Raw genomic sequence first — 27,936 nt, 5'->3', positions numbered from 1 at the left:
CTGAAAACGGGAACGCGCATATTTCTCATTTCGACGATCTCGTGTGCTGTGATCTCTCGGGGTGAACGCTCGGTGAACCGGAGTCAGAATGAGGGTGCATCGCGGGATCTGCGCCAAACTGCAGGGCGGCTTTCTCAGACGATGGTGTAAGTACTTGAAAACAAAAAAAAATATATATTTTATTGCGATTTCGATCGTTCTTATAGAAGAGATGTTACTTCGAAGAATCGCTTGCTTTTCAAAAATCTATTGAAACCATTTATTTATACTTAATTTATAATAAAAATCACAAATATTATCTTCAACATTTTCGGAATCTTTTCTAAAATAAGTGATTTGTTCGACTGCTGTCTAACAAAATTCAGACAATTGATATTTATTCCCAAAAATGAAAACTTTTACACGTAAATATGTAATATGAGAATAATTAACAGTGGAAATGGTAGAATTAAGGTATACGAGATTAAAAAGTTTGAAGAAGTCAAATATTTTTTAAACTGTACTTTTAATTAAAAGTATAATTATTCGAAAATTATATATATTTTATACAAATAAATTCCATTGACTTTATTGCGATTTTTTGAGAGATTTCATTTTTTCGAAGAACGACATTTCGTGCATTCGTACATTTTCACGATGCATGTTTATCTTTATTATATTAGACTTTATTATTAAATAAAAAACTGCGTGATAATCGATTTAATGCGAAAAAGCGCACCACGCGTGCATATATATTGGTGCATTTAAAAACGTTCGCGATATAATGCACACCAAGTTTGCATATTTCGCGGTTAAATCGTTGTAAGGTGACGATGATTGTCGACATTGCAAATTAATCGACCAGACGTCATAACAATGCGCTTTCGAAAAAGAATAATGAAATCAATCGTGAATCAATCGGAATTCAGTTAACATTCTTAAGCAGATTCGGAGGTAAAATCGTGTAACTTCAATGATTCAATTAATTAAATTCAATCAATTAAATTTCTCATATTATACTGAGAGTTTCATTGAATTTCTAACGATAATATATATATATCAATAGTGTCATATAATATCAGTATATAAAATCAATAAAAAAAGAAGTATACTATATGATTGATTTATAAAAAAATTCCGCGACGTAAAAATGAAAATATTTCTTTGACTTGTATAAAGTACAGTGATTTTATTATGCAATACAAACTTATTGCAATTGTAATTAATTAGTAAACAATTTCGAATCATTTCTTATGATTTATGTTCGCGCAATAAAATCCGTGTGATTCACACTTAATTTGTATTAATCGAGAGATTTCCGATTAAATCTCGATTGAATAGCTGCGATTGATCTCACCGATCAGTCATCAATTTTTCTTCAATCCAGCATTACTTTACCGATTTTTCAATTTCCATCTATCCATTGCTCGGTTGCATAATATTTGCATAATATCTACGAAAGATTGCTTTTTAAATCATCTTTCTGCGTCATCGTGTTACATGTGCTTAGTTCGCTCGCAAACATGAATCGAGATGTCTGAACCGGCCAAGAGGCTGCGATTAACTCGATCATGGCGAGTAATGTCACGGTTGTAGCCGCTGCTCTTAATTTGATTCAATGGATGTGTCATCGCGCGGACGGTCGACCACACTGAATCATTGCGGTTTATTTAGCGCGGCATTGTGTGTAGCTTCATGTTTTTCTCTCCCTCTCTCTCTCTTGTCAGCTATAGTAGTACAGGCCCTACGACGACGACATTGTCGTTGGCATCTTTAGGAACCTGTTGTCACCTCGGATATTCGCATATATTCGTGGGCGTCCCGTTCGGTTACTTTCACCTCGAGTTCGTGTGGCCCAAACTCCTCGAAAATTCCTCGGGTTCGTTGCACCAGCGCGTAAACTGTCCACGACCGAGCCGATATAATTCGGTAAGTTCTCGATAGTGTTGTAAAACGCATTAGGGTTATTAATCCCCCTCGGAAATTATGAAAGCATTCAATGCTTTAAAAGCTCTTAAAATAAAGCAATGTGTACGTACATGACTGTTGGTTCCTTCAGCAAATAACTTTGTCCCGTGTGAAAATAAGAAATTAATTTTGCGCGTCGAACAGAATTATTAAACTTTTTTTTATTTTTTAAATAAAATATTGCCTTATTATATAATTAATTTTTGTAGCGAAAATTAAATATTGTTTTCCGTAAAATTGTTTTATTTTTCTGTTCACAAAATGACGAATTATAAATATGGAAAATTTGTGTTTTCAACTCTGTCGGGTTTCTAATTATTCATTTGATAATATTTGTCGTTCAATAAACGTAGAGATCATTCTCATGTATCGGCAGTATTAGCAAATTCTCATTAGTGTTATATATTAATTTCAATCTTTGCACGTTTACCTCAAGAAAAAAAGAGAGAAAAAGAGAAGGAGGGGTATAAAAAGAGAGAGAAAGAGACGTCACGATTGAAGATTAATTCCGTGGAAAGAATCGTTACGTTACGTTCGCTTTTATCATTCCTTTAACCACACAGTGATGTAACGGACTATTTTCATAATATTCTTCCGGAATCTCTAATGGAATTTTATCTTAACTTTAATTTCAAATAGAAGGCGCGATAAATGATAGCATTTCATTAGATTCTCACAAATTTATCACAGAAATTCTGTGACTAAAGAAAAAATGATCGATGCAGTTGTGCCATCTTATTTATATTTATTTATATCATCTTATTTATCATTAAATAAATTTTTCTAAAAATTTTCAAAACGCGTACACAAAATCAAGATAGTCAAAAATTTGTGTAATTTTTCTCTTATTTATAAATGTAAAAACATAAAGGTAAAACAAAATGAGAAAAGTCGATTTTCATAATATTCTTCCGGAATCTCTAATGGAATTTTATCTTAACTTTAATTTCAAACAGAAGGCGCGATAAATGCGATAACATTTCATTAGATTCTCACAAATTTATCACAGAAATTTTGTGACTAAAAAGAAAATGATCGATGCAATTGTGCCATCTTATTTATATTTATTTATATCATCTTATTTATCATTAAATAAATTTTTCTAAAAATTTTCAAAACGCGTACACAAAATCAAGATAGTCAAAAATTTGTGTAATTTTTATTTATAAATGTAAAAACATAAAGGTAAAACAAAATGAGAAAAGTCGAAGTAAGAAAAATATATAATAATATCTTTGTCCTTTTATATAACTAGATAAATCGTTTCAAGGAGATCTTTTTATTATTCGATGTTTTTTCCTTAAAAATAACACGATGTTATCCTTAAGCTGGCCGATTTCGTCACGCAAGACATGAATCCGATCCCGATCGCTTTCATCGCTGCACCGGTTATCCTCGTCAAAGTAATATATTAATTAACAAAAGTGCCAGACGCGAGTTTACGTGGCTGGTATATTATAATTATAAACTTCAATTAGAAACAATTACCGCGTTTTTCTTTGCACGTGTCAGCAAAAGTGCGAGGAGGCCTGTCCCTCCTATCGATTCCGTATGTAAAAATATTATGTTACCAGATGAGAGGCCGATCGATCGGCGTCAAAGTCCTTCAGACTAACAATGATGATGATGATGATGATGATGATGATAGAAAAAGAGGAATGCGTTATGAGTCCGCAGGAATAATTAAAAGCTATTCAAAGTATTGTAAACAGCTGACATCTCTTTTTTCTCTCTCTCTCTCTCTCTTTGTCTCTATCTCTTGAAAATATTTACTTGCCGGAGGATGAACTTTGCAACTATTAATGTTCATGTCGGCCTCGGCTGAACTACCTATCCACAAACGAGTCTCGCGATCATTAGCAAAGTGCATCGCGTATCTAGTATCCCGATATCATTGCTGTTTTTCTCGACGAATGTTTCTATACATGCATATGCTATTTCGATAGTGTTTTCACGTGAACGTCGATCGATACTTCAGAGACATAGTTAGAATCTTTAGGCTCTTGTACGAAGCTTATTAGAAATCTGATTTTTTTAATAATAAAATTATTTAAGATGCGAGATTAGAATTTTTTAATGAGAAATAGAAAGTTCAATGCAAGAATGAAGCCATAATTAATAATTTGTAAAGTTGATTTTAAATATGAATGATTTTTTCGCTTTATTTATGTGAAAATGGAATTTGAAAAATGAAATATCGAAATAATAAGTTTTTTATATATAGAGATGAGATCAGTGCCAGAAAAAAAAAGGATTCTCCCGACATTATTTTTTATTATATCATTTAATACTATTTTGCTTGTCGTACAAGTGACACGCTAGGAGCGAGTAATATCTGAGACAGGCCCGGCGTGTTTTACATATTATGTAGTGATATTATGTGGCGTAAGAACAGGAAGCACTCTTACATAACAAGAAGTAATCATTGCATGCAAATACGTGTATATATACATGCATACTTCTTATATACCACCACTACATTTCGTTATACTTATATTTGAACAAGAGGGTTTGTCGCATCGATATTCTCGGACACGTTATATTTGACATTCGACAGCGAATAAAAAGTGTAAATTTTGCATAGAAAATAGTTTCGTATTTCGAAATTCATGCTATATTGAAAAATGGCAATAAAACTCTGTTAGAAGATTACAATTTTTTATGAGATTTTTTTTCTAAATATTAGTCTAAAAATCATATTTTTTTCTGACCTATTTATCGATATTTTGCCGCTGCAAGTTTCAATTTTACAACTGCAAATTATAAGGAAAACTTGTAACAAATTATTCACTCCTATCATTGCTTTGTATTTTTTGTTCATGCGTCTCGATATGTTTTTGAAGAAATTCGATGATAAAACATGATTAAACGCTATTATCTTCACAATTTCCAAATAGTTTGTCAAGGTGTAGAGAGATAAGAATCAAAAGGCAGGTAGAGGTTTTACCGAAGGCTATGTGTAGATTTTATGCGCGCTTTATTTATGCTGTATCGTATGCATCGTATTATTGTGACCTGTAAAACATAATCTCGGTAATGTAATAAGAATGCAAAGTAGTAGTATTGCAATAATAAGTTCGTATGGTTAGTAATGCTTATTGTTCTTTATAGTTATAGTTAAGAACAATAAGTATTTAAATTAGTTCGTGTGGAAAACATGAAATAAACATTAATACGTAACTCTGCAAACGTTTAAAAATTCTAAGGTCAGGTTAGTCATCTAGAGCTACTTTGAAATAAAGTTCTTATTTTTATCTCTATCTATGTTGTAACAATAAATAATTTAACGGAAGCGGATTATTAAAACTTGCAATTAGTGCAATTAGACTTAATTCTTCGATTTTTTTTTAAATTTTAAATTGGTTTTCGCAAAAAATAAAATGAATAGAATAACATGAGAAAGAATTAATAATTGATCCTGATTATTCTTGATTATTCTTCTTTAATTTTGCAAAATTATCAATCTTTTTAGCTATAATTTAGTGTTGTTATTTAAAAAAAATTTTATATTAAGATGGAGAATTATTCTATTAGAAAAATTCCATTATCCCCAGACTTGCGAGGATTAGAAAACGATAATTTTACGAGAGACTGGATTTCTCTCGATGCTTCCTAATGCTCTCATATCTTGACAGATATAGTGAAATATTAGCGCGATAAAACATTAATTCTTCGGCATTATTTCGAGTTCAAGGAACTCGAGTCATTCGGAATTTTCATCGAATCGGAGAAACATGATGTTCTCATTACGAGGCTTTATTTACGATAGCAATCAGCCGCATTTCTCTCTTTATTTAGGAATTACAAACGCGCAAACCCGGAATATATACGTATAGAGAACGAAGTTTGGATGTGAAATAAACCTTTCCTTATTCGCTCTTCCGTCTCAATAGATGCAGACACGCGTCTTCAGATTCGTGAGAGCACGTTTTGCTTATTTCTCCGCATTTATCTCTCTTAATTTATCTGACGGAATCGACTTATCTAACTCATTCCTTTAAAACTCTGAGAGAAAGTTAATCTCGTGTATAGTGGGGAAAAATTCAATTTACATTAATTCTTCAACGATCTTGAAAAACTTTGACTTGCAACTTTTGTTCTATTAAAAAATTCTTTTTTTTTATTATAACTCAAACTAAGTAATTTCGCGAAATTGTTGTCGCGCGCGCGAAGAAAATAATAATTTTTATTTTCAATAAAATATCGCCATCTCCAATTATACGATGGAATATTAAATTTCCTAGGGGACGATTGTCTAGATCAAGCTTTGTTAAGCGTTCTCGTTTTGAGAATATCGTCGAGATGTAGATTAGTTCGCGCGTCGATTGGAGATGGACTTACTTTTGCGACTTGTCGGCTTAAAGATCAACGGCTGGCTGCCTTCTTGGCTCGACAGGAATGTAACATTCGATCGGAGAGGCGGTTGTACGCGAAACGAGCCTCGATTGAACGAAAACCTGCCTTGTAACGCGCCTTTTAGCGACTCACCGCGACACTTCTCCGAGATACGAGTCCTTAGATCTCCATCGCGCAAAATTACAAGTGCTAATAAGTAACGGAGATTTATTTTGTCCGCGAAAATTTCACGCGTATTTTATTTCTCTCCTCAGAGTTTTAATTTGAATCTTAAATTCCGAGGTATTTAACGCCGTGAATATTAGCTAGTAGGATGGAAAATGTGTTATAAGTGGCGACTCTTTGTAAGTATTTTCTCGTCGAGGAAAAATTGACCAAATTTTTTTTAAGTATGAAACTGAAGACTAAGAACGTTGAGTGTATGATCGGAACACCCTGTATAATCAAGTGACATAATTATACCATATGTAATATAAATGTCACGTAATATCGGGATCAATGAAAATACGAGTTCATACTTTTTTTTATTCAATTATACGTAAAGGAAGGAACGGGAAAAACCGGTGTTTGATTAGCTCTTTGGTTTAAAGGATAAAAATTGTATAATGGACTATTGTGTTTAGCGAGCTGGGTGCTCGATGTAAGTGAGATCTTCACTATTTTCCATCAGCGCTCGAAGTCGAGTCAGCGGAAGAAGCTTTCGGTTGAAAGGTTAATGAGAAGGAACGATGTAACAGTCACGCGAAGATTAGCGGTGACAAATGATGGTCAGCGTTGATTATACCGATGGACGTATGGTTCAAGCTGTAGGAGTACACACTTGCATAATGCCAGTTTCAGAGACTGGAAAATCTCATCTTATTATTCGTGCCCCTTGTTAGAACTTCCTCAGTTCTGATCTTCTCTCTAAATCCCGACCGAGTTTCTAAATCGCTCGATGAATCAATTTATCCTGCTTAAACATTTTTAAAAAATATTTGACATACAGACAATTTTCATATATTATTTCGAAAGTAGAACAAAATGTAGAAAAGAAGGAAAATTGTTCAATTTACTTTCATGTTCCATTTTACAAGGATGACCTGTCTTCCGAACAATATACGAGAAATATTAAAACGTCCGTGTTTTACAAAGCATAGAAAGCAGTTTTAATTTCGTTGAAAGTATTTTCAATTTCGACACTCGTATAGCGAAATGAAGAGAAAGACAGAGAATACCTTTGCACTTTTCATACTTTCTCTCGGTGTCGCTCGGTCTTACCGTCAGCTTAATGACCGCCTTCGTAATCCGCATTAACTTACGAAGAAATGTGAATCGGAGTCGAATGTATGATGTGTCATAATCGCGAAATGCGAACATTTCTGTCCTGCTCAATTCCGGAGCAAACTGTGCCGGAATAATTAATTATATCCGAATAGAGATTAGTATACGTGTGTTTCTACCGTGCGAATCTCTTTGAGAGCGACTTGCGTTCTCGAATGAATGAATGGCTTAGAATTCGTGAAAATTGCGCGATTACCAACTTTTGTGATATCGTAACGTCCGCAAAAGATATATCACATACATATTGTCTCACGCACATGCACGCTCATGATTTAGCATAAAAAAAATTTACTTGCCTCTTAATCACGCAAATATAATATAATACGTATATAATAAATAATAATATATTAATATAATATATAATTTAATATCTTTTATATATTTCTCTTAATACTAAATTAAAAGATTTGTACAAGATTTTTCTAAAAGTATATTCAATTTAAAAATTATTAGATCAAGCACGCTTTTTTTTATGTAAAATTTCTTTTAATCTTTGGTTATCTAAAATTTTTCGTATGATATCCGTATGATCCAATTTATCAAAGCGTAATTATTTCTATTTAATTTTTTTAATACGGTAAAATTCTTTTAATGATTAATTGAAATAATGAGAATAATTTGCATTAACGCTACGAATGTCTTATTACATTCTTATATAAAGCTTCTTTTGGAGAGAAAAAACATTGCATCTCCACTATCATTCTTGAATACATTATAGTAAATGACTGATCGTTTCTCGCTTTGCGAGATAATAGAAGTATTTATCACTGATTGTTGCTATTAATCATCTAATTTCCCGATAAAAAACGTGATCTTATCTTTCAAATGAAGTATTGTTAAAACCGCAAAAAAAAAAGGATTAGAGACAAAAAAAGTTTCAAAACACTATTATTTGCAAAAAAAGGTGAGAGCAAAGGTTTCGCAACATTCTGTTATTTGCGACGAGATATATATTGCGCGGATAGATATCGTTTGAATTTGTTAGCAATCGGTATAATGAGGCCCGAGTGCAGATCGATCTAGAATCGCTCTCGAAACTAGACTTTCACTCGCTTTTTCGTGCGCGCACCGTTACTTTTGTACCACCGGTTAGACTCCTTGTGCAAGTATAATAACGAGACAGAGAGAGAAAGAGGTGCCTACGCGAGATCTCTCGTAGAGAATCGCGCGAGTAAAAGTTAAGAATAGACGTCACAATGAGTAACATCTTTTGCGGCAATTACTGTTAGATGAAAAGATGAGGCTCTTTAGAGAGCCCGCGAGAAATTACGAAAGTAGCGTTGTTGCAACGCTTATCTTTACATACAATTCGTCTAGTTTCGTAATGTACCGTGTGATGAAGAAGAGAGGAGAGGAACAAGATGGCAAAAACCATTTCCAACACCCCACGTGGCAATTTATACGCTTATCTCGAGGGTATCTCGGAACAGTGGTACTGTTAAGTTAATCATCTGATTTGCTCGCTATTTCAACTCGTTTTGGCATATATAGACAAGGACAAGAAAATATGATATATTTCAAAAGGATAACATAAATTAAATTTAATTAGTTAATTAATTTATGTCATCTTTTTAAAACACAGAGAGAATTTTCTCTTAGAATTTACCCTGAATATCATGATAATCGTATGTAATATGGTATGAAAAGAATTTTATGAGAATTTCTCTAATTAATATTTATTATATACAATAAAATATGTTTGATTAATTTTATCATATTCCCACCAGTCCCACGATTACCATGATTTTCAGAGTAAATTCTAAGAGAAAATTCTCTCAATGTATCATATTTTCTTGTTCTTGTCTATATATGCCAAAACGACGTTGAAAATAGTGAATCAGATGATTAACTTAGCAGCACCACTGTCCGGAGATTTAAATTAATTTAAAATAATATAGAAAATAAAATAAAATTTGATATTATATCTCTTTAATTATATTAAATATGTCAAAATTTATACATCACAAAACAAAACAAATTAAACATAAACTTTGAATTCTTTGACACATCTCTCTATCTGTTCTATATTTTTACATTTTTTGTAGTGTGTATTAAGTCTACTTCCTTGGTTTTTAGTCTCCGACATCCGCTTACATGCGCGAACCGCTCGTTTAAGGCTGCAATTCTATAATCATCCAGTGCGAATGCAAGTACATATTAGAAAGTTCCTGCGTGCAACGGCGTTGCTTGTAAATTGTGTATATATATATATATATATATAATCATATGCATATAAAATACACTTCTGAGGAAAAGGAACATATTAAGCACAGCGAAGATATAACGGCAATCTCAAAATGATAATCCCGCATCTTCCTCTTATCTGTCTAAGCTTTTTATTTTTTTTTTATTTCTTCTTTTTCATTAATCGTAAATTGTTTCTCTTCTTCATTCAAAATCCGCAGTAACTTTGTAACAATCGATATTTCGCCATTTCTCTCAAGTCGGCACCTCATCTGCGTCTTGAGGAGACAACTTCCGGCCGCGACGGTATCGAGATATATGTATGCGGATGCGGGTGCGGGTGCTAAGGAGACGGCGGGTCTCACGACGGATATTTCGCATTGTCAAAAGTCTCGCGATAATATCGGATACGCGTGAGAATAGATTATATCTCGAAGTGAGAACTGGAGCGCCCCGAAAGTCCCGTTCTCCATATCCACGCGAAACGTCTAGGTATATATAATTGCTTTCTATGTAAGACGCTTTACGGCGCGTTGTATCCGCTCATTTTCCGAACAGGCGTCGTATTTGTTTTCTTTTTTTCTATTGTGAAAAAAATCTGTAGATCGTTAGATCTTGACAAAAAAGAAGGCATGGATTCCACCATGTAAAAAATGACACACTATGACTATCGAATAAAAAATCAAAGAGTCGTTTTAAAGTCAGTTTTATTATCGATCGATGTGAATTATGCAAATTAAACGATAAAATATTTAGTACAAGTTATCATAAAGTTGCGAGCTAAAAATAATCATCGTTATTTCATGAAGAGATTAGAGTAAAGGAAGTTGAATGACAAATTATTTCGAAATAGTGTAATTCTGCGGTATTATTAAGAATATTACATATATTTAGAACCTCTAGATTTTTTCACATAATTATTTTCATAGAAGTAACGAGACAAAATACGTGATCTGATCTATATTGCTTGAAATACTGCTTATGAACGGTAACGCAGTGATTTGCAAGGAATTTCTCGCGGAATTTTTCTAGTCAACCTTGGACGCGTTAATACCTAATACACTTGGCAACATGAATAAATGATCGTGCAAGAGAGAAAAAACAATAGAAATTTTCGCGGCGCTACGCGCTCGAACCGCATCTTTTTTTTTTTTTTTTTTTGCGCATTCGGAAATGTAATAGGAAATTCTTTCACCGTTTACTTACCTTTTTCCTGCTTTTTTGCGCATTGTGGTGCACGTCTTTATACCGCGCGCATGAATAATTCCGCGCGCAATAAGACATACATATACGTATAGTAAATTTCCTTCCCGTCTTCCTGATCGCGCCCTGTCTCGTCGATGACGATACAATTATATATTATCGTAAGCGTCGTGTTGCGTGAGTCGCACTTATTACATTCTTTACCGCCATTATACCTTTTCGCGATCTCCGCGTGCTGACCCGATAACGAGCGTTTCCGCTTTTCCTCTCTATTACTCGCTACTCGGCGTCGCACTTCCCGTGCTTGATGTTGCATCGCAAACACGTTTCGATATAATTGCATCGCTCGTCCTCGCGCATTTCCTCGTGATCGGCGGAACAATCTGCTCGGACTATTATGTATTGAATAAAGACATTATATTGTCAGTTTTTCTATACACGTGTGGTATAGTACGAATAGAGTATAGCATTCTCTGGATAATACAAAAGAATGTTCTAGGAAAATATTGCGATAAATTTTTAAAAATTCTGCAAGATGGACAACCAACTGGAAACTCATTAACTTATTTCTATTCGGAATTTTTTTTATACCGTTTATAAAGCGCGATTATATATTCAGAGAATATGAATGATCTTTCTGTATACAATATTTAAATATTAATAATTATTTTTAATTTAAAAGTTTATATTTATGTATTTATTTTGATTATTAAAATTGTGAAGATATTTTGAATTATAATTAAAACTAAAAGCGGTTAATATTTTTTACATAAAGAAAGTATAATATATATGCTATTCAGTTTTTTGTCGTTGTACTTCTCAGCAGTTTTTGCGTTTCGATGGAGTAATCTTTGCATATGGATGACCTTATATGTTAACATCGAAATACTTTTTTCTTCTCTTGAGCAACTTTAATCTAATGAATGCGAATGTGTTCGACACTTGAATATAAACTTTTTTAACGCGCATCTATCAGCGCGAAACCGGTCTCATCATATAATATAATTTAATTTTCGATGATATTGCGTAAACGCACGTGATTATCGCATCTAATCATGAATAATCCTTCTAATTGAATTTGCTTTTAATCCTTAAAAAAATTACATTTTTAGAATATACGAATTTTAAATTTTAATAAAATTCATGTGTAAAGATTGTTTCATACATATTCTCTCTTTTAATTTATATATAAAAGTAGTTGAGATTTAATAAAAATAAATTAAATAAAATAACTTAATACTAATAATAATACACTACTCTAATTACTTTTGATAGAAACGCTTTTACACATAACACATATAAACCCATACAAGGAAATACCTACGTAATAGGAAAAACTGCACTAAGAGAATTTTTTCTTAGAATTTACCCTGAAAATCATCGTAATCGTGGGATAATATAGTATGGAAAGAATTTTATGAGAATTTCTCTGATTAATATTTATCACAATAAAAATAATAATATCTATCACAATAAAATATAAAATGTTTGATTAATTTTACTACATAGTAAAATTAATCAAACATATTTTATATTTTATTGTGCGATAAATATTAATGAGAAAAATTCTTTCCATACCATATTGTCCCACGATTACCATGATTTTCAAGGTAAATTCTAAAAAAAAATTCTCTCTGCGTGGTACTTTTGGGCTTGAATTTTAATACAGAATCTTTTTCACGCTTTTCAATCACACGTATCATCCTGTATATATTAAACCCTTGGAACGTTAATCGCGATTACCGCGTAGCGGTGTCGGTCAAGGGGGTCCCCGAGGGGAGAGTCGATTATGCTATATCGGCTTTTTGCGGCTAGCGTAACTTTCCTTTCCCGGCGTCGTTACGTGGACAATCTCCGCGTATGTGTATGGGGACAAGAAAATAGAAAAATCCCGGCAGCAAATCTCACGCGCGCGTATATGTGTGTGGATACGCGTAAGGATTACGGGGAATCGATAAGGAGCGTAACTTTCTTCCCACGGAGAGAAGAGCGCGAATCGCCGCCGCGTTTCGATCGCGATTATATACGCTGCGGGGACTCTGACACGCGAAGATTCCGGTCGCGCGAAACTTTCTTCGCTTCGGCATCCAATTCAACATATATATATATATATATATATATATATATATATATATATATACCGGCCAGCATCATTACCACTTCGCTTCATTAAAAATGTCCACAGCTGGTGTATCGTATGCATATATGCGCGCATGCACGTAAACGCAGGACGTCATGGCGTGCGCATTAATATAAATATCGTATTTAACGTTAATGTAGACCAGGTGTAGACCTGGACCGACAAGCTCTAAATCGCAAATTGATTTTGCCGCGTGGAAATTTAGAAAGCGACCTGCCGCGTTATCGAAAGCGCGTTGCAAGATTTTTCTGTCGAAAGAATTCGGTCGGAATAATCGCTTCGAGATCTCCTCGACCTATTGATGCGTTTCGTATGGAAATATATTTGCGATACATGATAACGGTAACGATGCCGATATGAGGATGTAGTAAATAATCGGTTTAGGCTGTTGCATCGATGCGCGCGTTATGACCTAATTTTGTTTCATGCGCTAATGCTATTGATATGCAAATACTAACGATATGAAAGTTTGAAGGCGGTGCGAGAAGAAAATAAAAATGTATATTCTATAATTAGAGTAAATTATTAATCCTCGCTCGCATTACAAAATTATATGTTGAGCAATCGTTATACTATTCGGCCAGTAATTACAAATATAATAACTAGTTTTGCTGCTTCTTTTTTTTTTCGAAATCTTTCTTTTACTTACATGCATCATGTTACGGTAAAAGTAATGAAAGTATTTTCTCGGTGTTTTATACTTTATTTTATTACTGCTTATATGTTAATAGAATACATATCTACAGAAAGGGAGAGAGCACGCATACCGAAAAAAATATTGTAACTACGTATCTTTAAAAATTGTCTTACAAGATATTATAGGATTGCAGCTTTTATAAGCATCGCACGAAATTTCTATCAAGCTACTCGAGAATTTTATGATTTTTTTTACGACACGAATTCTTTTTTACGAAAATGTCAAAAACACAAATATAGCACTCCTTTAAAGATTACAAAATTTGTTTCGTAATTATATTACTTTTTATTGCCGCCATCGATGTCCCTTATAAAGTCATCTTAATTAATCCGCTATAAAAAGTCGTTTGACCATGACGGCTATTGAAAAAAAGAAACCGTGAACCATATTATCGCATTATCATCCGTGTATAGTGTTCGTAAGGTCAATCGCGTGACGTCAACCGAAGTACATTGTGTCTCGCATAATTAATTCGTGGTTACGCGGAGGAATTCTTTTTCATGTCGGACATGAGCTTCGATGAGCCACGACGAAACGGAATTTAATTTTCCGCTCCTAAAATTCCGCCGATCCTCGGTTCAATCGGATTGCTAGGTCACTCGTCGTGATCTTTGCTTCAAGAGTTCGTTTCGTTCTCACGTTCGCCGAATCATGTTTCTTCACACGCGTCTAAATATCACGCTTGAATGATTTTATTAATTTATAATTTTGATTTTTGATTTTCTCGAAATGTTTCCCGAAATATCCTTTCGAAGAAAAATCGCACGTTTCTTATATAATTTAATTAGGATTTAGACAAAGTCACGATTCCGGAAATATGATGACCTTCGCCATTAAATCTCTGACAGGATCATTTTTAAAATAAGAAAGAGAGATATAAACTCACAAATGATATATATTTTTCTTTATCTCCTTAGCCTTAATAGTAGTTGTTAAAAATGCATCAATGTCTTGAAAAACGTGATTTTTTTCGAAGTCATCGCGATTAACATCATCATGTATAATGTTCCGCGTCACGGCGCATATTAAAGATAATATTTAAATATATATCTCGCACATGACTTTTTTTATTTGAATCATATTCGATGAAAAAAGTAGTACGCATATTACCGATTTACATCTTGTAAGTTTATTCAAATTATCGAATAAGTAATCTCTCTTGGTGTATATTCGATAATTACTCCATCTTATTAAAATTATATATTAACATATATACGATACCATCGTTTGTGGGACATATTACTTAAAAAATGTCATAAGTACCCGAATGTATACATAATATTGCAATTCCATGTCGATGTTGCGAGGCATTCGCTTGGTCTCGTGCGACTCGAATCCGTCATGCGAAGACATCCTTTCTCCTATAAGAACGAAGCTATTACATAGCGACGAGGTCGCTTATTGCGCATGCAATCTATACGCGTATATGTATATACGATTGTCGACCATCAACTTTGTGCGTTCGCGTTAGGAGGCCATCATCATTTCGGTGCTGTCATGGTCTTCGAATAAGGACGATCGCCCCTCTCTATATATATATATATATCGCAATATTTGCGAAAATATCGAGGCTACTCTTTCGTGAAATCTTTAGACGAGAATAAATCAAGGAGATTAACTCAAGCTTAAATCCAGCTTTAGCGTCAAGAATAGTCTCTGTAATCTGTCTCCTCTCTGTTTGCGAGTCAATCGATAATTATGCGCGTTGCAATATCCGCAATGTCTCGAAGAGGATCGTGCAATTCCTTCTCGATGGGTTAATGATACGCGTGTGTGCCTCATCCTTGGTTCGTTATATGCTTAGAATTTTGAAAAATTTGCGCTATATATAAAAATTTAATATCACGACGAACAAAAAAAGATCTCTCTCGCGTGTGTTAAATCTCGCTTTCTCTCGGCGCTGCATCTTGGGGAACGTTCTCCCAAGGGCCGATTCCCTCCGATCGTATCTGCCGACCTGTCGCAATGTAGGACCGTTCGTACCGAAGGCCATACAGTCTTGGCCAGTATCTTATTCTACGTGACTGAAAATGTAATGGCTTTTTGCCGCTACGATCGTTCGCACGTGGCACACAAAGCTGTGTCGCAAGATCCCGAGAACCGGGCATCGATTTTTACGCGTACACTGGTTTTCGCGCACACGAGAGTTGTCGGGTCAGGAATGCCGCGCGATTCTGAATTTAGCGCACTTGCGTAAACGTACTTTGGTAATCAAGTTTCTTCGATAATTCGAGAGGTCGTCTGAAGTAATATTATTCAGAAGTCAGCTACCATATAATATCTCTTTTCGACAGCATTGAGATCTCTTTTTATATTTTATTATAAATTTTCTACTAAATAGATAATTTCCTACGTATATAAATATAATTTTGCATGTGTCTTGGGTATACATAATATGTGTAAAAGCACCAATTATGTATTTAGAATATTTACGTAATTACGTCTAATCGTATAAGTGTAGACTGTGACAAGTTTGGCTTCAGTGCACGTCTCGGTTGGTCGCGCAAGCGACGACCGACACACATTGTTTTATCGGCGCATTGTATACGGAATTATGTACCTAGCTGTACAACTCGCATCATTCACAAAGTTAGACGGCGTTTCGCGGGAAATGGAGGTCAAGTATACTCTCGAAAACGTGGTCGCGGTCGTAACGCTTCTAAATAAGAGAAATTTCCTCGCTCGAGTTTACGCGACAGCGAGCAAACAGCTACAGCACTAGAATTGTGGTTTCAGGAAAAAAATAAGCGCGATAAGAAGCGAATAATCTTCGGTCTTTTCTGACTTCCTCTAGACTCTACACAGAGAGAATTTTCTTTTAGAATTTACCCCGAAAATCATGGTAACCGTGGGACAATATGGTATGGAAAGAATTTTATGAGAATTTCCCTGATTAATATTTATCACAATAAAAACTAATAATATCTATCACAATAAAATATAAAATATGTTTGATTAATTTTATTAAAAAAGCATAGTAAAATTTACTAAAAATATAGTAAAATTAATCAAACATATTTTTAAAATTCTTTCCATACCATATTGTCCCACGATTACCATGATTTTCAGGGTAAATTCTAAGAGAAAATTCTCTCGTGTATAAGTTCTGCTTTTAACGCTATTTTTGGCGGTGCAATCATCCGACCGATTAAAAAGATGGATAAAAAATTAATCTGTACCTTTCCATGACAAGATGTATATATATATATATATATCGAATGAGAATATCGGTGCCCAAACAAGAAATAAATTAAAAGATTCAGGAAAAGAGTTGGACAATCTTAAAATGGAAGAATAAAAAACGACGATGAAATTTACATATATATTTGATAAATCGACATTAATATACATCAGCGTGCAAAATATGCATCTAAAAAAAATAAATTTAAAAAAACGGGAAATAATTTAAATTAAATTCCAAGAATCGCGATTAGTTATACATTCCGATTATCTCCTAAGGCAGTCTGCCTTACGTAGCGGTACTGATCTGTAATATATGCTTTAATACGGTTCCGTGCTGCGTTTTGTACACGATAAAAAAATGCGCGCAACCGGGTGCAAGAAAAAAAAAAAGGCACTCCGATGCCTTGCCTGCGCGTGAAATAAATACGCGCGCTCGCGTGGAAAGCCGGAAAAGAAAAGTCTGCGGGACACACAGAGAAGAGCTAGGGGAAGGAAGCGTGGTAGTGTTTCTTCCGGGAGGCGCGGACGCGCGACTTCGAGCCACTGTTAGAAAGCGAGCTGCACGACGACGATGCACCAACCAGCTTTCTTCCGTTTGCATGGGTTCGCGAGGGCGGTGATTTCGTAATTTCGCAGTGTCGCGATCTCCGATGAAAGGAATATTAACGGGACCGATTTCGCGGCATCTTTACATATTATCGCGAAGAAAGTAAGCTCTCGTGAGAGATCTCGCGACTCGCACGTCGTGATGTATAATCAAACGTACGAGATTGTTAGGATCGCACCTTTAATATGCGCCTTTTGAAATCTCTCGCGGTTTAGTGTCGACCCAATCATACTGAATTAATATTTTATTATAGAGAGAGAAAGAGAGAATGTTGTACTGTACGAGACGATATAAGTCGTAAAAATAATATTTTATAAATTTAATAAAAATTAAGATATTACATGTATAGCTATTAATATTTTATTTAATGATTGATTGTAATAAGAAGAAATTATATTTTTCTTTTTCAAATATACATTGAAAAAAAGACACATGGTTGATTTCACAATGATGTTATATAATATAGTAGTAATACCGGTATAATTAAAGAAAGAATTTTATATTTGATTTATGTAAAAGATCGGAAAAATGCTGGAAAAAACCGAGCAATATAAAAAAGTGTACACGATGACAAAGTATATCATATATAAGGGAAAAGATATAATTACTTAAAAAATGTTAATGTTATATAATTTATTGATTTAAAAAGATACACGTGCAAAAGAAGAGATATATTTCTTACATATCTTATTTCGTATATCTCAATAAATATTTTTTTTAATGTTAATTCACTGCCTATTACGATGCTACTGATATGTGCACATAGTTTGATGCAAAATAATTATTATCTAAATCTAAACTGATGACATTTTTACGATCTTTTTTTATATATTTTGAATCTTCGATTCTCGATTTAGCGATTCTTTTTATCTCTTTTCGGATTATCACAGACGCTGCAGCTTATTTTTCGCAAATAACTGCAGGATAAATTAAGTGCAACGTGTAAATGTAAATACACATGGCGTAAATAATAATACACAATATACGCATCGAGGAACGAACCGCCAAAGGGATAAATATTTACGAGAAAGACGCAAGGTGTGTAAAACTGGTTTATATTCGGCGATTGTTTCGCTCTTACTTAAGCGAGAGGCTTATAACGTCGGAGATAAAATTTATTCAAGATACAGCCGCGGTATGTAGGGGATCAGAAGCAAGACGACCGTTTCAACGAGACGTCGCCTAAGGGTTTCCGAAACCGGTTGACCTTGTTCTTTTTTGCATTCGGCTTCTAACTAATCGAATCAATCGTAGGTCGACGACCTCGACCGAAGATCATGATGTAATTATTTTCGATAGTCGCGAAAGATAATCGTTGATTACTTGCCAATTATTTCAGGGTCACTACATCAAGATAGGAAATTAAAAGGAGAATTAAAATATACATTGAGCAAAATAAATTCTTGTCGTTTCTTTATTCTCGTGTCTTTTGGATTTTTTTATCTTTACCTCACGAATGTACGGAACAGCAGAATTTATTAATTTTCTCAAAAATCTCGAAAAAATCTTACGCCTCGTACAATCGTCGAATTTATTTCTATTTATGCGCATTTTAATTTTCACGATTAAAAATTCTAATATTATAATTATTGATTCATCTTCATCGTCTCTCTCTTTTCAGGGGCGGCTGTTGCGATCGGAGCTTTGCTGATAATCCTGGCTGCCGTTTTAGCGGTACTATTTCCGAATATCATCAATTTTGTCCTCGATAAAGAGCTTGCGATACAGGAGGGCGGTCGTACGTACAAATTTTGGAAGGAACCGCCGGTCGTTCCGCGCTTGCAAATCTATATCTATAACGTAACAAATGCTGACGAGTTTCTGAACAACGGCGAAAAACCGGCGCTACAGGAATTGGGTCCATACGTTTATCTACAACACTGGGAAAAGGTGGACATTAAATTCAACGACAATGGAACCGTTAGCTATAAAGTCAAGAAAACATTTACTTTCGACGAGGTAAGTCTTGTCACTTGTCGTAGTTTATAGCGTAATAATTTTAATTGGAAAATGCAAATCGTAATCTATTTAATAAATCAATTTTGATACTTTTAAGACTAGTATCGATACTTTTACTTTACAAAAATCACGTCGACATTGATGTTTCAATGCACAATGCATGTATTTACGTAACCAAATTAATTTATATACTTTTTATCGTAAATATATATTTAATTATACATGTTATATTACTCTTTATATTAGAAAGTATATTGCTAATAGCATGTAATAATAGTTTTACGCAAGTATTTTTAAAGCATGTCAACTTAAAGCGAGATAGAACTATCAAGGCTTTGATAATTTTATATGCAATACGTCCGCGATTGGCATTCAATGCATCTTCATTGCTCAGGATGTAAATGTATTACATAAGGTCGTTGATTGTTCCTTTATCGAGAAACATGAGAATCATCAGTTGTTAAAAAAAGCCACCACATCGGCGTTGCGCTGCATGATAATCGAAACGTCTCTCATCGCCTTCGCGTTATTTCAATCGACTACAGATACGTTCGCCATCTCGGTTGCACAGCTATTCTTGTTCGCGCATCGAAATCACTGCGGCGACTTTCTACATTCGTCAGAGAAACGCTTCCATAGTGCTGAGCTAGGTATATTAATGCATAACTCGGTGGCAAAAGAAAGAAAACACGGATCATTCTCTTGCTCCGAGAAAACGTAATCGGAATATTTATGAATATGCGGAAGCCTTTTGTTAGTTACATAATAATCTACGTAGACGTTTCATTCACTGTCTGAGTTTTTTCCTTGCTCCTTCAGAGAAAATTATATTACACAACTTTATAAATTTTATTTATTGTCATTTATGTATTCCTTCTATCTTTTATAGCTCATCATAAATTTGGTTCATTTTTTACTTTATATTTTATTTATATCTTTAATTGTTAATTATTAGTCTTTATTATAAGTCTCCCCGTTATTGGATTCTCAGCCAGACAATTTCTTTTTTTTTTCTCAACGAAATTTTAGAGAGCAAGTCGATCAAGTTGTTTTTTCTTTTCGAAATCTTAGGATCGGTCGGCCGGTTCCCAGGATGACCTCGTGGTCGTGCCAAATGTTCCCATGTTATCGGCCACTAGCCAATCGAAACACGCTGCCCGCTTTCTACGGCTTGCGATGGCGTCCATCATGGACATTCTCAAGATCAAGCCGTTCGTTGAAGTGTCGGTCGAGCAGCTGCTCTGGGGTTACGAGGACCCCCTGCTGAAACTGGCCAAGGACGTAGTGCCCAAGGAGCAAAAACTGCCGTACGATCAGTTCGGTCTGCTCTACGGCAAGAACTCCACCATGCCGGATCTGTATACGATATTCACGGGCGCCAACGATATCACGAAGTTTGGAATGATGGACAGGTGGAATGGCAAGGATGGTCTCGGTTTCTGGACCACGCCAGAGTGCGACTCTGTCATGGGCACCGATGGCAGCATCTTTCCGCCTCACATCACCAAGGAAACTGTGCTCAAGATCTTCGACAAGGATCTCTGCAGGACGTTGCCGCTGGTTTTTCAGGTTTATAATATTTTATTGACAAGCACTTTCAATTATCCGGTTGATACGATCAGAAGTGGACGTTGGCTTTCCTGAGGGCTTTGAATCTAGAATAATTTTCAAGGTTTCAAAATAAAAACAAAAATATTCTCTTCCCCTTCCAATGTGTCGATCAACACCAACTGAATTTTATATAAAGAAAGCTTCATTTATTGTTTAAATTTTTAATGTTTCTAATTTAAAACTCAATTTTTTTATCCCATTGAAATAAAGCAATTTTAATTTTTTATAAATAAATATGCAAATATCAAAAAATATCCCTACAAGAATAATTACATAATATATATTTGAATAATTTTATTCTTCGAATCAATTTGAATCAGCAATCTGAGATGAGTTTGAACATTTGTAGACTCGTGCAATTTTTCAAAAATTCGAAATTTGTATTTTAGAGTGAAGTGACAGCCGCCGGAGATGTCCCCGGTTATAGATTTTCTCCTCCCACGAATGTCTTTACCTCGGAGAAGAATTTGCCATCGCAGAAATGTTACTGTCCAGCTGGACCACCATGTGCACCAGAAGGCACGTTTAACGTTTCCCAGTGCCAGTACGATTCGCCAGTTCTCCTAACATTCCCGCATTTCTATCTTGGTGAGTGTCATATAATAATTATCTCTATATGAAATATGTATGTAATATAACAGTACAGATATAAATATGAAAAAGCGTTTAAAAAATAATTTTTATATATGGAAAGAAAAAAGTCCAGTTATTTTCAACCAGACTTAATCGTGACGCTTGCAATATTTTTAATTCTCGGAGGAGACATGAAAAAAACGCAGACTGATTGATTAATGCAAATACCTCGTCTTATATATTTTTATCATAATTATTATTATTATCAGGATTCGACTTTATACGGACTTTCTTAATGACGATGCGCTACATATCGTTTCATACTTGATGTAACAACATGCCACGATTCTCTGACGCATGTCGTCTAACCGATCGTTAAGCCGTAATAAATATCCGCAATTTCGAATCACGGATCGGAAAATGTATTACCTTACGTAACTGTAGCACATAATTTGCTGATAATTATTTTTAATATTTCGCGATACATTTAAATTCTCTCATTACAAAACATGCATTCTATATTTTCTCTGACAATTCTCGATGTTTGCGATTAAAGTTGTAGAGTCGCACGATTTCTTAGATATTATTAACGAGCGATTCACGGTTCCTCGCGCTATCTCGTCTTTCGTTTTTTCACGTAGAACAGGTAACCAACCGATCAGCTGATTTAGAAAGATCGTTTAAGCGTGTGCCAGTTTCGTAAGCGAGATCTACGTGTCGTGCCGTTTCCGGATTCGCGGAGACTACATAATAGAAGTCGATTGAATAGTCTGTTACGAGACCCATTTTTTTCTTCTTCTAGAAACAATTTCTTTCTCTCACGCGTCCGTCGCGAATCTCCCACGAATATTATACGAGCTCTCTCTTGTCTGAATTTATTGCACGAAAAATTCGCGCCGCCAACTTTTACTTTCAACATTTCGGATTTTAGGCGAACAACGATTCGAAACGCTTTGTGTGTTTCATACTACTAGATACAAAACCGCTTTTATTCACAAGTGAAATTAACACACATTTATCTCTTTCTGGCGTCATTCGACTCTGGTATAAAATTAAGATGTAAACAGGATGTCTCAATTTAAGCGAGAGATATTTCAGAGACGAATTTTTTGATGAATTTGACGTATTTTTTTCGATAATCTTGTTTTATATGTCTCTTCCGAGATTTTAAAAAGTATCTTTGGCTTTAAGTTTTTTGGGAGAAAAAATGTGATAATTATATATTTTGTATAAATGCTTATATTATAAACATTTGATTTGCGTAAAAGTCGCCTCATTAAAAATACGAAAATAATCAAGGATTCATAATATTCGAATAAGCAAAATTATAATGGATTCCGTCGCGTTAACGTCATTGTTTTTGTGTTTACGCGTCGCTTTGCATTTTTGAAAGGTATTACGTGTCTTAAGTACGATTCTTAAAGTGATGATTAAGCGCTATTTAACCACGGCTCATTATATCTTTTCAGCAAGGAATAATACAAAATAAGTTTTGATTCTGCAAAGCAATAAGAATCATTTTATATGTATATATATATATATATATATTCAATTTCTCATTTAGCGACTTCGTCCCATTATTTTTCTCGTCTATGTGTTTAGGAAAGACAGAGAGATTATTAAAAATAAAAATCTCAAATTGAGATTTATTTAATTTCTTAATATCGTAGATACCAAGAAAAATGTATGCCTTGTACATAATTAATCAGTTCCAAACAAAAATTAATTCTTCCTTGAAACTGACGCACTGTCATCTATGTGTCTAGCTCTTACTAGCTCGTTGAAATTCAAATATGATATTCATATTGAGAGAGCCTTACTAAAGTCTCAGTTATTATATACATATATACATATATGTTTAATATATATACATATAACACGAGCACAAAGTTTATATCTAAACTGATTTCTCTACTAATTTGGATTGTTATAGATGAAATTATTGTTATAACAATTATCACAGCATTTCCATAATAATTAAACATTATTGAAATTGAAGAAAAAAGATTATAGATATATCTCATATAACGATAATTACAATTTTAATATAATTAAAATTTTATTTTTTACACTAATTAATTTTTTTATTGATTGGTATATATCTCTCTAGATTTCGATCGCATTGCTTATTCGCTTGATCATTTCTTCTAGCCGATCCGGCCTTACGAGAGGCTGTGACGGGCATCTCACCACCAGAAGCCGAAAAACATCAGCTCTACATTGATGTGCAGCCGATAATGGGTACAGCTATGAGAGCAAGAGCGAGGATACAAGTAAATCTCGCGGTTAGCCAAGTGCGAGACATCAAACAGGTCGCTTCGTTCCCCGACATCGTTTTTCCCATTATGTGGTTCGAGGATGTAAGTATACACCAGCTGTTACAATAATTATGCCATCTAATTATCTCCAGATGTCCATCGTTGTTTCTAATATACATTATAATAATAATTATATATATAATAATATAACCATATAATAAATTATTATTATACAGTAATATAATATACCTATTAACTAATACATATTATATAATATATTAATCATTAAATATATTTAATATACATCTCTCATAACCGTGTATAAGTAATCTCTCGCTTGATTAGTTTCTGATCATATGATTGTCGATTTATCGTAATTCACGATGAGGTACAAAAAATGAACATTACACGTTATATTTAATTTTACAATCAAATTCTTACAACACTCCTGCTTCTTTTCTAAGATAGTTACGTATGAATCATCGCGTGTTTTGTCTAAATTATTATACATCAATTCGTTCAATAATAAATATAATATCAAACAGGCATAACACAACGATTATCGCTCGCATATCAAATTGTAGATACAAATAGAATAAGAATTAAGGCAAAAAGTGGGGACGACCGCTTTTTCACGCTTAATAATTATGTTGGAAAAAAAGCGCTACGTAAGAAAATGCGCGTTCATAGCGATTCGCGTCATCTCATTAAGTTTGCTAACGTAGCATAAATTTTATTAATGATGCTAATGAGAATATCGATATAAACGAAGAACGAAAGTTCGTCTTTTATGTATGCTCGCATATTCACAAATACTAATACAATAAATACTATATACGTCAAACTATTATTATGTTAATTAAATAAATAGAATAAATGCGGTGGTTACATTGTCGAAGCGAAAAAAATATGCGGGTAAACTTTCCATCTACTGATTTAATTGGAATGACGCAAAACTAAAAAATAAAAAATTATTGTGAGCAATTATCATTAAACAGAACTTATACATATTAAAATATTTAGAGATATAAAATTAGCCCTCTGGAAAGTTTACACTCTTCCAAAGTTTGCGCCATTCCTTTAATTCTTTATCGATTATACATATTCCGTATGTGATTCCGTCTGTCGCTTTTAACTTGTCTTACTGACGAAGGAATGCCGCGCTGCTTACGAATCGTCATCATCATCGGGTCGGTCGTGCAGGTAAAATTTTATTTTTGTCTTGGAGACGATAATGGCGAACGTGCCTACCGTTCGCCATTTGCGCGGATGTAACTTCTCAATGACGTGCGTTTGAATACTGTGCACGCGTATAGAATACCACGCGCATTTTAGCCAATGATTCATATTAATGGAACTCGTATCCCGACGTTGCTAATAAAGAGTTCGACGGCGTCTCCTCGCACAATGCAACATTAACGAAGACATTTCTGACTCGAGCATTTATTTTAGACTCGAAAGAGAGATTTCTGTGCGAAATGTTTGCTAAAACAAAGATCGATCTTTTTGTAACCGAGTCAACAACTCTGGCGATACATCTTGCCTTAAATAAATGGAGAACTTTTCTATTTACCTTTGCCATACAGCCCACAATTTTTTTCACTAACATATAACATATAACTTTGCTAATGAGATCTCGAGTTACATAATTGTGTGTTAAATATTAAAATATTTAATATTAAAATTAAATATTAAAATATTTAGGAGTACATACCATATTTTAACACAAGTTGGAAAGGAAAAAATGCATGCATACAAGTTATTTAACGGCTAGGAGTGACAAAAATTCCGAATAATTTAGCAAGTTACTTAAATATTATAAATTTATGACTTCGATCGGCGAGATCTATAATAGTACGAACGCAGTCAAGATCTAATATCCTTCTTTTTTATCATGCAGTGCGTCGACGAGCTACCGGAGGAGATGCGCACCTTGCTAAAGTTGGTGGTGGACCTACCTCCGGTGGCCCATGCCGCGGTTTCCGGTGCCCTCGCCGCGATCGGCGCTATCGTTTTGCTAGGCGCGTTCATGTGCCTAGCTCGCGCCGCCAAACGCCAGGAGAAGCTGCACCTCAGCAGTCCGTTGCCAGCAAACGCGACCAGCACCAAGACTGGCCAGCTTAATCTAGGCTTTAGCAAGTAAACGCGTGTATTAAAAATTAGAATTGATCGAGGGAGAAATCGATGAGTGCGCGAGTGCCTCGAGTCTTATCTCGCGACGAATTTCGCGCGTGAGGACGATAATCTCGCTTATCTTGCAAGGCGATGGGCATGTGCTTTATCTCTCGATTAGGATTTTTTTTTTACGAATTTCTCGGGTCTCAAGAGAGAGAGAGAGAGAGAGAGAGAGAGAGAGAGAGAGAGAGAGAGAGAGAGAGCAAAGCGAATTTTATCGGCCCCTTCGCGCGCACGTCGATGTGTTAGATTATTTATGTTACGTCTTTCTTCTTTTCCTTCCCCGCTTTTCGGGAAAGTATTTTGACAGATGGATGAGTCGCGTAGGTACAAATAAATTCGAGATTTGTGGAACAAGTGTTTCAGTAGTACGTTATTTTACCGCGTGTAATTACTAAACATAATTGAGATTGTTAAATCGATATTTTTCTATTAAAGAATGACCCAACTTCGAAAATTCATACGGAAAAAAATACTTTGGGAATAAATAATCTTTCGCTGAATTTAGAATCGATATTTTTTAACGGGAAATATTTAATGTAATTTTTTAAATTCTTAACATTGAATTTCTTAGCGAATAAAATGACACTTTTGCGAAATTTAGTTGAAATGGACAGGAAAATAAGATTTTATTATTCCTTTCTGATTACACGTCTAAAGTTTGCTTTATGAAAATCTTTTTATTTTACATTAATGTTAAAAAATAATTTACAACGCTTCTTCTATGCAATATTTTTCTCGATATGAAAATGAAAATGAAAATGACCGGAGTTAAGTTATTCTTTTGAAGAACTTGGCGATTGAATTTATGATGACATTTACAACATATGTTTTATATCCGAATTGTTAATATTAATGAGCTGCTTTTCTTGTTCCACGATCGAAATCATTACAGAATTTTTGCATTGCCGTTTAATCACGCGAGACAATATGGATAATAATCGCTGTGAGTTATTGGTATAAAGATCAAAGATGAAATTGATATTCCGTCCATGAAGCATCCCGAGGCCAAGCTACGTTCGCGACTTTAATCGGGATTGCGCGAGTGTGTTTGCGACGAGGAGTTGTGCAATCGAGACATATCAATAGCAAAACGACAGAAATTTTTTTCTGTATATAGAACTTGGCCGTCGTTATCGTTTTACTAATTGTAATTACCAAGAATGTACTATTTTTCTCGTTATTTTCGTTTGTACATGTATTATTACTATTATTTTATTATTATTATTATAAATAATATTATTCGACTTAGATATATATTATAATTAGACCTAATAAAGAAGTTACTTTTGTACGATAGAAATCAAAAGATGCCAAATGAATTATGTGCGTACGCGCGAGAAATCATTATTGGTGTCAATGTAATCGTTATATGGTTGTATTTTTTTCGATATGTATATTTTACTAACTCACAAATCGCGCGCGTATATAAACTCTATAAAAAAAATATAGAGTGTCAAAGGAAATATACATTTTGATTTAAATTCCTGAGAGAAAATGAGAGAGAGGGAGAAGGACTGGAAACTTCAACTTTTACTATACTGATACTTTATATCACATATATTCCCTCTCTCTTTCGTTCTGGGAATTTAAATAAAATTTTCTCGAACTCTCCTTAATCCCGTTCTTTCTGCAGCAAAGAACGGAATTAAAAATTCATAAGAATGCAAGGTGAGGAAAATATATAGAATTAATTTTATGATGAAATATGTGTCGATTT

At 34.2% G+C, this 27,936-nt stretch overlaps 1 protein-coding gene across 1 annotated transcript; it reads left to right on the top strand.

Annotated features, from left to right (window-relative positions):
- Positions 1-5: 5 nt before the first annotated feature.
- On the top strand, positions 6-27,923 carry Emp (epithelial membrane protein). Its single transcript, XM_083042903.1, has 6 exons — positions 6-146; positions 19,262-19,599; positions 20,671-21,168; positions 21,600-21,798; positions 23,935-24,143; positions 25,942-27,923. Exons 1-6 carry the CDS (start codon positions 89-91, stop codon positions 26,182-26,184), a joined length of 1,545 nt encoding a protein of 514 aa, XP_082899029.1. The 5' UTR covers positions 6-88; the 3' UTR covers positions 26,185-27,923.
- Positions 27,924-27,936: the final 13 nt, after the last annotated feature.

Source organism: Prenolepis imparis, unplaced genomic scaffold, assembly GCF_030444845.1.
Source record: "Prenolepis imparis isolate NDT839.2.m4 unplaced genomic scaffold, iyPreImpa1.0 SCAF_7, whole genome shotgun sequence".
NCBI lineage: Eukaryota > Metazoa > Arthropoda > Insecta > Hymenoptera > Formicidae > Prenolepis > Prenolepis imparis.
The sequence above is the reverse complement of the archived record's forward strand: the minus strand, read 5'-3'. Positions and strand labels throughout refer to the sequence as shown.

Coding starts and splice junctions, on each gene's coding strand:
- Emp (XM_083042903.1), top strand. CDS start 89: ATGAGGGTGCATCGCGGGATCTGCGCCAAACTGCAGGGCGGCTTTCTC. Junction 147..19,261: donor CGGCTTTCTCAGACGATGGT/GTAAGTACTTGA, acceptor CTCTCTTTTCAG/GGGCGGCTGTTGCGATCGGA. Junction 21,799..23,934: donor ATTCCCGCATTTCTATCTTG/GTGAGTGTCATA, acceptor CATTTCTTCTAG/CCGATCCGGCCTTACGAGAG.